Raw genomic sequence first — 12,840 nt, 5'->3', positions numbered from 1 at the left:
CATGAAAATAAACACAATTACCGTTCCACACTGTTATGAAATATCCGGGGGGCAGGGGAGCAAGAGATGGGGAGAAAGAGTGATAGGCCATTTATAGCAAAATAAATCAAAACAGTGAATTGGATGCTGTCATCTGTAAACTTCAAGGGAATTACTGAATCTTTCTCCAGACAAAAAAGCAACTAAGTAATTACCAAAATCATGATCTGAAGACACCATTTTGGACACAGTCTGGAATCAAATGAACACGACCCTGATATTGGTGGAATAAGTCACCAGGCCCTGGCCCAGCACCTGGCCTCAGTGGGACAGCAGGGCATGAAGCCAGCCACCTCCTCACATGCTGCCTCACGTCTGTGTCCAGCCGTCGCTGATGCCAACCAGAATTGCAGATAAAGCGGGGCGAAGTTAAGACAAGGTATTCAGGGGGGGAAAGGCTTAGATATGAACTAGGATTTTTAGGTAATTACCAGGCAGGTAGAGGAGGTAACAGATTCAAGAGGTAGAACCAGATGATCAGGATTCTGAACTACTCAGAAATGAAATTTGGATTCACGACTAAATGAAGGCAGGCCACGGAAGGATCCAGAGTGAAGGGAAAACAGGGCCACTGTGACATTTTTATGAAAATTAACCTGGTGGGTGTGTGCACACAGGACGAAAAGGAGTAAGAAATAATAGATGGCAGGAATAAAGATCAAGAATGAGGGGACCAGGGGCACGTGGGTGGCTCAGTCGGTTGGGCATCTGCCCTCTGCTCAGGTCATGATCCCCGGGTCCTGAGATCGAGCCCCACACTGGGCTCCCTGCTCAGCAGGGAGCCTGATTCTCCCTCTGCCTCTACTTGCTGCTCCCCCTGCTTGTGTGCACACATACATGCTCTGTCGAATTAAAAAAAAAAAAAAAGTTAAAAAAAAAAAAGAATGAAAGGATTAAACCCCAAGGCCAGCAAAAGTCATGAAAGAAAAGGAGAAGGTGTGAAATCACCAGGGACAAGCACACAGACCTTAGTGTGTCACTTAGGGTGTGTGGTAAGGGGGCCGTCAGGCAAAAGGAGGGTCCTGGCAGCATGACAGCTGAAGGGGGAGAGGACAACCCGCCAGGATCCTAGCCTGAGCCACCGAGAGGAGGGGAGGCGGCATGGTTTGTGCTCAGGACCGCAGGGAGGCTCATGTTGGCTGCTCCCCACCCCTGGCAGGTCCGCGCTCCTGAGCCATGGCTTCCACACCTGTAAAGTGAGGGAAGCCCCCACCAGGAAGCAGTGCTGTGGCCTCAGGAAAACGTTTCTGTAACAGCTTCTGGGTCCAGTGCTGACACCGTAACTTGATTCAGGCTAACACCTCGAGGCTTCAGACCTAGAGGAAGATGCTACACAGCAGCTAAAACAAAGGACACAGGGTTTTCAGCAAGGTTTAGAATGAGACGATGCATACTCTGTTTAGGTAAGTTCACAAAAACATTTACACATACAGGCATCTAAACAAAAAACGTTTACCAGTTTTTAAAAACAGACTTCCAGTTTCAGCTCCAACAAGAGCTTGAAGCCATCACTCCTATCCTTACAACAACAAAATATCCCTGAAAATCAATTACTTGTCCCGGAAGAAGAGCGGCGACGCATTGGCAGATGATGGCACCTGGATGGAAGGGAGGAAGCGGGAACGCTCTGCTCTGCTCACCTCGTGAGGCAGCAGGGCCATCGGAAAGCGGATGGAGACAAGCTGCAAATGTACCCCGGGGGCCCCAGAGCTACGACAACACGAGGCAGGCACCTGGTCTGCTAGGAGGGGAGAGAAAACGGAATAACACTGAATGCTCCGTTACAACAGAGAAGGCAGAAAAAAGGAGCAGGAGAAGAAAACAAAGCACAAACGCAACAAACGGAAAAGAGTGACAGACACCGTAAACGTTAACCCACATGCATCAACGTTCTTTTTAAAAGTGAACCGTCCAAACGTAGCAATTAAAAGAGAGAGGCTGTTAGAACAGATAAAAACATGAGACCCGGATCAACACTGGCTACAAGGAACCCACGGTAAACAAGACTCTGGTCGAAGGAAAGGGGTGGAGGAAGACGCCTACACCAACCAAAGCTGGAAGAGAGGCAAGTGTGCAGACACAGGGACTGCAGAATGAGAACAATCACTGGGCACGAAGCAGGGCATGCCGCAGCGAGAAAACGGTCAGTCCTCCACAACGACACAACTGCTGCAAACACCTGAGAGCAGAGCATCAAACTATAGGAGGCAAAAACAGGAGCCGGCACGCAGAGGGGCTGACGTGCTGCTGTGGCTGGAGAGCTCGCTGCCCCCTCCCCGGTGGACAGACCCCTGTGAGCAGAGAAGCCGGGGAGACACGGATGAGCTGACACCCCCATCACGCAGCCTGGTGCCCCCGACACTGACACCTCCTCGTTCCACTCAACAGCAGGACGCACGTTTTTCCTAAGTTCAACTGGATCACGAATCTGCACGGAACACACTCCCAGCCACGTAAAGCCCCCACACCAGTGCAAATGAGCAGAAATCACACGCTGCTTGTACTCAGATCACAACTGGGATTAGACTGGAGGGTGGCCGACAGCACTGGGTGCACGCATGAGGACCTGAAATTGAGCATCAAGGCCTCTACCCTAGAGAGCAAGGAAGGAAGATGAATGAAGCCTAAAGGAAGCAGGTTAGTAAAATAAGAAGAACTAGAACAGAAATCAGGTAGACTGAAAACAGAAAAATAGAGAAGTCCAATAAAACAAAAAGCTGGTTTTTAAAAAAGGTCAATAAATATAAATACAAAATTCACAAATGAAAAATAAGCAAAAAAATATAAACTGAAGTTCATGTTTATAGAATGCAAAGTAAAGCAAACACTTATCTTTTGTGTCAAAATCACAAAATTCCCATTAGCTTTTTGTTTGCACTACACAGTTGGTCTATGACATCCAAAGGATGGTCAAGCTCGCAGGCTGGTGTGCGTTTTCCGGAGAACAGTTCTCCAACACACGGAGGGCTGTACAGTGTGTTCATACGACCGCACCCAGCTCACCCCGCTTTTACTCCCAACGGGGAGCAAGACCACGTGCAATGTGCTGGAAGCACAGGTGACCAGACCTGATCCTGGACCTGTGTGAGTGGGCGTGACTCCCACCTCTCATGCACTGAGCTCAACCACCTTTTCTGTGTTCTCCACCTAGCCTCACCCACATTCAATCTCTCACCATCACACTCATTCGCTTTTGTATGGTTCTCCGCTCTCCTGCCCTCTCCTACCCGCTGATCCTCTTCAAATGCACAGCTCTGCCCACTGCCTGAGGGCACTGGGGCAGCAGAGGGCGGGAAGGGGTGCTCCCTCCACTGGACATCAGGACCACTGCCCTGCCCTGCTATCCACAGCACACTTCCAGGCTGGTCCTCCCCACGCCGAGGCCCAGACATTTCGTACCTGTCCTCCTCCAAAATGGCCTCCTCAAACCTCCAATACGCCCTTCCCCACCCCCACTGCCCCTCGTGGATCATGACCCACTTTCCATCACCATGAAGACAGAGGCGGCCATCAGAGAAGTCCCACACGCCTAAGGTATATCCCCCTCACCCAGCCCCTGGTCACACCCCTCCTCCACCCTGTCAGAAGCATGGACGGCCACGGAGCACGAGGCCACACCTTCAGAGGCCACTCACAGCCTTCCCCCAGGAACCCTCCTTCCCTTTCTGCATCAACTCCCACCCTACAACCATAGGATCCTTCCCATGAAATATCCTATTTCTTCCATCTCAAGCATAAACCAAAAACTGCTAAAAATAAGTAAAATTTTAGGTCTTACTTTTAAAAACTAAAGCAATAGGTTCAACATGAGAAATTATTCCATCTCAAGCACAGGGTATGGCTTCTACATATGCTGACATTAGGGTGCATCGAATACAGAAAAACAAGTGCAGTAGTTATCAAGAGAAAAGCTGTGAGCTAGCAAAATATCCAGTGCACAGAGGAAGGTGGCACTTGGGGCCCAGCTCTGCCAGAGATCACCCATGGGCTCGACACCCAGACTGGTGCTCCTCAAAACGGATGTGGCCCGGCCACTGTGTGCCCAGCATGGCAAGGGCAGAGGCCAATGCTGAGCCTCCAGCACAGCTTATCTTTGGAGACAAAGGGGGGAAGTCAGTACCATGGGTCCCACCCTTCATGGAGGGGCAGACACGGACCCTCACAGGATGCTTACATTTCCTGGGTCTAGATTCGCCTTCCTGCCCGAGACATTTCTGCCAGAGGCCCAGCTCACATGCACACCGAAGGCCTTTCCACTGTCCTAAACAGAGCAGGCCTGAGACCGCGGTCCCCCTGGGCTGGTGTCTACTAAACACTGCCCTAAGGCGAGGGCACTGCACACCGGGCACCAGGGTATAGTGGGATTCATGGGGGTCAGGAACGTGCGTAGCTGCTAAAGCAAAAGGTGCCAGCATGACTAGCACTCAAGAGAAACTCTGGGTGCTGAGCATCTGATGGGCTCTGTGGGCAGAAATACCGCCCATGCCCATGTGTTCAGCACTGCTTTTCTCGTGAACAAAGCAGCTCATTTGGCATGTCCCTCATGGAGGGAGGGAGCATCGTGGTCCGCGTGTGGACTGCTCCACATTTGCCGTGTCCTTCTCCTTATGGACCAGCTATGAATCCTTGCTGATCCCCTGCGCCATGAGCACAGCTATACGCTGTGATTTCCGAGTCCTTCCTGTGACTTCTCAAGTGTGGGGTTGGGTTCAGGGACCTCAAAACACGGTGTACTGAGTAGTGTCCCCCCAAAGTTCATGTGCACTTGGAACCTGTGACCGTGACCTTACTTGGAAACAGGGCCTTTGCAGAGAGAAGTTAAAATGTGATCACAGGGGACTGGCGTGAGTCCTAATCCTGTGACTACTGAATTTATAGGAAGAGAGGAATGTAGACAGAGACACAGTCACACAGGGGAGAAGGCCATGTGAGGACAGAGGCAGAGTGGGAGTGACATAGCCACGCGCCGAGGAACGCGGAGGATCACCAGCAGCCACAGGAAGCTGGAAGAGGCAGGAAGGACTCTTCCTAGAACCTGAAGAGCAGGGTGGCCCTGCCAACACCTTCATTTTGGGCTTCTGGACTCCAGAGCCAGGAGAATAAACTTCCATTGTTTTTAGCACCCCTGGTGTGTGGCTACTAGTCATGGCAGCCCGAGGGCACTCATACACACGGTCATCAGCATAGCGTGGCCCTGACCAAGGGACGCGTTTCATGGCATGGGAAGCGTCACGATGGCTCCAAGCACGTGACATTCACCGTCTTGACACAGCTGGCCCAACAGAACAGCGAATGTCCCTGGGAGGATGTCAGGCACTAGCTGGAGAGAGCACTTCGTTGTGTGCTTACGAGAGGCGGGGTGCTGTCCGACCAGCTAACCAGCAGCAGGATTTAGAGCCCTCTCTCCACCACCCTGGGCCTGGAGGCTGGTGGACAAAGTGCCCAGAGAAGAGGAAAGTGGAAGTTTTATTGGACTCTAAATCCTCTAAATCTGGAACACTGCTTGGTGTGTGGTGGACACACTTACCTGTTGAATTAATATTGGCAATCAATTAATTAGTGGTCAGACCACAGAATGCAAGAGACTGAAGGGAACAGGAGATACACCCCATTATTGGTGGCACTGTTAACATCTAACTTGAAAACGAATTCCTTCAAACTTCTGTAAGTTTCTACAGCAGGCCAGGGCCTGTGCTCAAAAACCCAGCCCCTCGTCCCATCTGCGCGGCTCCCAACAGCACGGAACTTACAGCATCCGCAGATGGTGAAAAGTCCGGTCGTCCTGATCGAGCCACGGCCCTTTGTCATACTTGAGGTATTCGATATCCTCTATTATCTAAGACAGAGACAATTCCAGTTTTAATGCAGAGTCCCACTTTGGAAATTTAAATGAGACAGCATTTTAATACATCATAAGCCACAAATATATAGCAGGAAGAATCACCGCAGAAATCAAAAAGAAAAATTAGACAGATGGGCTTCAGTGAGAAATGGGACAGAGCGCTCACTCCCTGTGGGTGCTGGGCCCCCGGTGACACCGGGGTCGGGGGGTGGCACTGATCCTCAGCTTGGGAACCCAGCTCAGGTGATCCCCGGTGTGGGTGCCAGGCCCCAGGTGACCCTGGGGTTGGGGGTGGCAATGACCCCCAGGGTGGGAGCCTGGCCCAGATGACCCCCAGTGTGGCCCAGTTAACACACAAGTGGTGCAGAAACTACACGTGAGGCTGGGAGACGCAGCGCAGGACAAAAGAAGAATCAAGAAGGGGGGCGCCAGTGTCAGTGACAAACTGCTCAATTCCTGCCCAGGGACTTCATTCTAGAACACAAGACCTAGCCACTGAAGGCAACAGAACAACAAGAAAATTGATACACTTCCTAGAGAGATCTAATAACCTGTTTCCACCCCCCCACCCCGCACCCTGCAGTCCTCCCAGAGGGGCTGCCCCCAAACATGCCAAACTCAGGATCCTCTCTTAGGTTTCAAGCATCTGATACACTCAGTTATGAACTCAAAACACAGCATGGTCTTAGAGAGGGAATGTGTTCCTCTACTCAGACGCATGGCATGTGAACAGTCTGTCCAGGTGTAAAATAGTGTAAACACACACACATTCACGTCACAGCAACAAAAGCATGTGGAATAGTGTCATCCAAGCACAACAGGCCGGGTGCGGTCCTCAGTGCTGTCCCAAAGCCGCACCGGGACACGGCCCTAAGGGAGGGCGCTACTCTGTGGAGAAGACCTTCCTCGCAACATTCACCCCTCCCGCGCCCGGAGCTGACCGCCGCAGGTGTGCACCGCAGCAGTCACCTCTTCAGTCCTGCTCATACCACCACATAGGCCTCGACCCCAGATCATAAAACCAGTATTTTCTTCTAGATTTTTATACCTTTTGTTTTGCATTTTAGTAATTTATGATTAATATATATAAAAATGGGACTTTTTTTTTGCCTAATGGATGATCCATTGCCCCCATGACATTTAAGAAATAATTTTCTTCTACTTCGTTATTATCCTTCAAAGCACTGCCTTTACCAGAGTCAAGACACACACACACTTGCACACACGTGTGCTGACACATGCACCTGTTTCCCCACTCTCTGATCCGTTCCATTAAGCTATTTATTAATTCCTGTGTTAATATCATAGCACTTTCATTACCATGATTTTGGACTATGTTTCTGTACTGGGAAAGGCAAATGTTCCTTTCTTTTTCAAATTTTTTGGCTGTTATTCATTAAGTTCTCCTGAAAATTGCACTGAGATTGACTTGAATTTTACAAATGCACTTAATAATGTATCTTCTACAATTTTAGGATCTTAGAAACTGAATTATTTAAATGAAAATGAAAATCTCATGACGGGAGTGCAACAGGTTGGCTTAGTACCTCTTTTAGCTTATGAAATACAAACATTTCTAAGACCTGTAGGAGCAGAACCGGTTACATGATTTACCAGAACCTTACATACAAATTAAATTTAAGAACTATTAACTCTCCCACCAATTTCTTACCTTTTCTGCATCTTGAGCTTCCCTTGCACTATACTGTAAAACCTCACATTTCTCACTGTAAGAAAACACGAGAATTTAATGTAAATTTTGCAAGCTTAACGTACAAAAGAACACGACGTTAAAGTCTACCCCTATAAACATTAAGACTGCGTTCTGAGGCTAGAACAATGTGCTGGACACATGCTGGCTCGTGTGGCCAGAATGGCTGAGGAGCACCTGCCAGCAGCAGAAACGTGGTGAGCAGGAGACCAGCGGCCAAGGGGGACACGGGGCACAGAGAGCAGTCAAGGGGGGCTGGAGGACCACCGCGGGTGACTTGAGCTGCTGGAATCCAGGAGACAAACCAACTGTGTCATGGTGACCTGCTTCAACCCAACTCTGCAGCAGAAAGGCAGCAGCTCAGTGTCCTCAGTCCTTGGCCCTTAGTCTGGACACTGAAAAATCACAGGTAGGTCCCAAAAAGAAGGGGGCAGCAGGCTGCCATTTCCAGCATGCCTGCCCATTTCCCCCACCACGTGTACCACCATTCGGATGGTAGACTGCCCCCCCCGGGAGAGGACTGGAAGCCAACAGATTGCTAAGTCTGTACCCGACAAATGAAGCAGGCTGCCTCTGCCACCACCTGCAGACCAGCCAGTGGGAGATCCCAGGCCACAACCCTGACCAGAGAGGCCGGCAAGGTTGCCCAGACCGGAGTCCCACTGGAAAGCCCATCACCGCAGAAATGTCTGACCCCCTTCCCACAGAGGGGACAGCGGAATGTCAAGGACAGACGTCCCACAGACCATCTGCATGGCATAAACAAGGACGCTCCCTCTTTTAGGTGTCCTTACCACAGCACCTCCCTACTGATGGGCATCAGTCTAGAGTCCAAGGCTTCACAAGCTGGGCTCAACCTAAACTCCCCATCTGCCCTCTGCAATGGTATCCAGCTTCAGCAGCCGGGAACCACCTGCAGCCAGCCCCCGGGTTAATGAACTCGGTACGGCTGAAGTACCTGTAGTGGTATCCTTACCACCTACTCCTACTAAGCCCAAACTTCTCAGGAGCCGTGACTGTAGATAAGCCTATGTTCTACAAAGGAAGCCGTCCGACTAGGGAACCGTTTCTCACTGCAGCGGAGTCACTGCAACTCTGCATCAGTAAAGATACGTGAAAATGGTCGGAAACCATAAGCAGAATGACGATGGATCCATAAGGCCGGAAACGTGCGCTCACTGCACCCGCCTTCGAGCTGGAGTAAAAGCTACCCCTCATTAGGGAACTCAGTGTATTTGCTCCTCAAGGGCCTGCGGCCTCCCATCATCACTATGAGGAGAAAGGCACAAAGTTGATCTCCCTCTAAAGCCACACACGTCAGGATTAAACCAAGTGTGCAGAGGGCAGAGGTTGGGGACACTCCTTGACAATCCAGGGAGGGCAGCTGGCATGGAAACGTTATTGTCTATCACACAGCAATGGAGATGCCCAGAATCGATGTGGCTCCCTGGCATAGCGGTCACAGGTCAGGAAAGCAGTGACGGGTACCTCCAGCACAGCGATCGGCACATTTCCGAAGCCCCCACCAGGCGCTGCATGGGGTGGATAAGGGGACGAAGATGGGGCTTCTGCTGACAGAATTTGAGATTCCAGACCATCGACTGCAAACCTACAGAGCCAATTTCAAAGCCTAATGTTTCCATCTTCCGTGTGACTCAATTCAATGAACTTTTATTTTCTGAGTGCTTATAATGAGCAGCATCCCATGCCAAATGTCCCAGTAACAAACCGACAGAGGACACAGGACAAAGCAAATCCTCCTGTTGGGTCGCGCTCGCCTCTTGCTCCTACTGGTTTGTGAAGGAGGCCGGAACAAAGAGGGTGGCCAACAAGGGTCTCAGATTTGGGGACATCGGCCTAAGGAGCAACTCAAAACCGACTAACGCCCCAGCCCACCTGTCCCAGGAACCACCAGGTCTCTGGGAACCGCGGTACTGATGGCGACATTTACAGACAGAGTAAACGTCTTCATGAGTGATGCACCGATGTCTGCTAAACCGAGCTATCGCTCAAACTTATTTACAACACATTCAGAATCAGGTAATGAGGATAAAAACATGTTCTCCAACAATTTTAAGCGTCAATGTTGACATGGCCCAAAAATACCAGAAAATTCCTCTGGTAGGTCACTCTGCCTCCTGCCTCCTGAAATCTCACCAATGCTGACTTCGGCTAAAGCCGCACCGTTCTTCATGTGCTCACAAACGTCACGTAAAAAGACAATGATGCATTGCCGTGTGTCCCGGTCATGAAAGAAGAGCTCACACAGGTGAGGCCAGCTCAGGAGCAGACAGGCATCCAGAGCCTCCCAGACGGTGGCCACCAATCGTGTCCAGTAAATCCGCTCTACTTCAAATACTAACGTTCAAGCTAAAAACACTTCTCTTATTCAAAACAGAGGTCTGTTTTCTCTGTAAGTCTAAACCTCCTGACCCATGGTGGCATGAACACCTGGACCTGAGAAACATCCAAACATCCTGGGAAGGAAGGAGGGGAGCTCTCTGCCCCAAAGTGTGAGCCTCTGCTTCTCATCCGAGCGGGAGGCACTGTACTACCAGGACTCAGCACAGGCCGTGAGGCCCCATGTGAACTCACAAGAACACAAAGCTCCACAGCAGAGCACTGCACATCCTCGGCACTGCCTGCCAACAAGGGCTCTGAACGCCGAGGGGGGCCTCTCAGGATGCAAGAGAACCCTGGCCTATATGATCAGGGCCTGAGGCCAGGACTGTGGGGAAGGACTGGAAATCACCTCCCAAGCTAAGAGCATTTGTGACACTGTGCTGAAACTCATCAGGCTCAGTACGCTGAACCAGGATGGGTGCGCTGAGCGCACAGTGGCCGTCCCACCCACAGGAACGGTCATGTCAGGCACTGCCAAGCAATGATGCCCAAACTCTGTGCATGATCCATTAGGTCCACACCGGAAGAAACACAAAGCACACATCGCCTGCCCTGACTTGTAAGGATCTGAACACTGCTCTGCTCCGCTTCATGCAGGGATCAGTGTCGCCAAACATGCTAGGCTGGGCCAGCCGGCCAGCACGATGGACACCAGCACCGCTCTGGGCCTTGGGAGAGGCATACGGGAGCCGGGGCACACAGCACGTGAGGCTGCAGGGCGAACTCCCACTGCAAGTCAAGTCTTGGCAACCAAATGATGCAAGGGATGCTTAGGACGGCTGCTAAACACACTCTGTTACCAGGAAACCCTTGAGTTCTTGAAAATAACTGCAAAGTAAAAGAAAACCTCACCCTGACTGGCAAGTTGAACTCAGGCATTATTAGCTAGAAATTCTATTTGAGAATTTTTCAGTTGATGTTTTTGTAGTCAGAAGATCTCCAAGAGTTTTTGGAACCCACACGAGGGTCAATGAAAGCTGTTTCTTCTGCTTTTTCATGTATCTCTAGACATTCCCCTTAGCACAGATTTTAAAAAACTGATTTTTCCTGCACCTCTGGTCTTAAAAACAAAGCGGTACATCGGGAAGACGGGCCTGCAGCGCCCTGCCCGTACTGCCGCTAGGTAACAGCTTATCACAAGAGAGAGGCAGTAATGTAAGCATCAATGCTTATGCTTAAAAAAACTTAGTTTTCAACTTACAAATCAAACTTTTCTTCCAAAATTACTACAATGTACTTTGTTTTTATTCACAATTTCATATGTTGAAATCTTAAACTATGGAATGAAAATTTTAGGTATCAAGAGGCTTTGGTTTAAAAGAACTTAAGAAAAGCTGGTAGAGACCTTCTAGTGGGACTCAAGCGACAGTGGCCGCTACCTCCCTCACACGCGGGCAGCCACGGACCACAGGATGACGAGCAGAGCGCAGAACATTTCCCTTTGTGCTTTCAGTAAGGAAACAATGACAGCAGGAGGAAGGAAACAAACAGGAGAATCTGTGGGATCTCACTGTATCCAAACAACCTCTAAGAATAATTTTTAAAAGTATCTACAGGGATTGCTTGTCTTTTATGGATTCTCCACGTGGATTCGAGCAGGCCTTCCAGGTAAGCAGGAATGTTCAGCTGCCACCTCAGGTCAAAATACAGAGTTCTCCGATGCCAACACCATCAGAGAGCTTCACCACTGTGAGATACAGCACGGGTTTACTCCCAGCTTCAAATGATGCTGGAAATACAACAGAGGTATGGACAAAATATGCAAACTGAAAACCCCCACCAGTCAAGCTGAAATGTGTCCTGTCATTCTCGCTCATACACGTCAGGTTAAAACAGCACAGACGTGCACTGTAGTCATGAGAGTGGACTCCCAGGCTGCTGGGCAGAGGGGGCCGTCTGTACAGACGTTCCAGTCACAGAAACCAAGCATGCGCTTGGCTCACCTCATCTCAGGCAGGAAGGTCTTCTTATAGGCGTTCTCGATGTCCTGCAGGTAGGCGGATGTGACCTTCATCTCATGGGGCTAAACAGAAGAAAACAAGTGATACGTTTAGACTTTTGTTTTCACTTGGGCATCTATACGAGGGGAAAACAAGCAACAGACACGGTTGTCTTGGAACAAGTCGTGGTAGCTGCAGGGACGACAGAGAATGGGCCTCGGCACTGGTCAGGATCATCCTCATTCTCCCACAGTGAAGCCCACATCTAACCAGGGGTTCCCACAGCATGACCTCTCACGGGCTTTAAGACACGTGCTTAGAATGGGATCAGAAGGGATCCCTGGGTGGCGCAGCAGTTTGGCGCCTGCCTTTGGCCTAGGGCGCGATCCTGGAGACCCAGGATCGAGTCCCGCGTCGGGTTCCCTGCATGGAGCCTGCTTCTCCCTCTGCCTGTGTCTCTGCCTCTCTCTCTCTCTCACTGTGTGACTATCATGAATAAATAAATAAAAATCTTTAAAAAAAAAAAAAAAAAAAAGAATGGGATCAGAAGAGCCCCTTTTTACAGTACACATGGCACGGAGCACAGGTGTGCACATATACACACGGCACGGAGCACACGTGCACATGTATACACACATACATGTATACACACATACATCATGGAGCACACACATGTATATACACATACAGCACGGAGCACATGTGTGCACGTATACACCAGCATGGAGCATGTGGTATACGGTACACACAGAGCACATGTGTGCAAATATATACACACACAGAGCTCGGAGCATATGGTATGCAGGGCACATACAGCACAGAGCATATGGTATACAGGGCACACATGCACAGCACACACGCACACACATACACCTAAAGCATATGTACACAGAGAATACACGTAC

At 50.1% G+C, this 12,840-nt stretch overlaps 1 protein-coding gene across 1 annotated transcript in view; it reads right to left on the bottom strand.

The window, feature by feature from the left end:
- NDUFA10 (NADH:ubiquinone oxidoreductase subunit A10) overlaps positions 1–12,840 on the bottom strand; it is a 48,461-nt gene that overhangs the window by 24,102 nt on the left and 11,519 nt on the right. Inside the window, exons 6-8 of the mRNA XM_041767223.1 lie at positions 11,939–12,018; positions 7,554–7,608; positions 5,790–5,875 (exon numbers count right to left, since the gene is read on the bottom strand). Coding sequence (XP_041623157.1) covers positions 5,790–5,875; positions 7,554–7,608; positions 11,939–12,018 — 221 coding nt within the window. The remainder of the gene's footprint in view (positions 1–5,789; positions 5,876–7,553; positions 7,609–11,938; positions 12,019–12,840) is intronic.

Source organism: Vulpes lagopus, chromosome 8 (assembly GCF_018345385.1).
Source record: "Vulpes lagopus strain Blue_001 chromosome 8, ASM1834538v1, whole genome shotgun sequence".
Classification (NCBI taxonomy): Eukaryota; Metazoa; Chordata; class Mammalia; order Carnivora; family Canidae; genus Vulpes; species Vulpes lagopus.
This window is presented reverse-complemented; position numbering and strand designations above follow the sequence as displayed.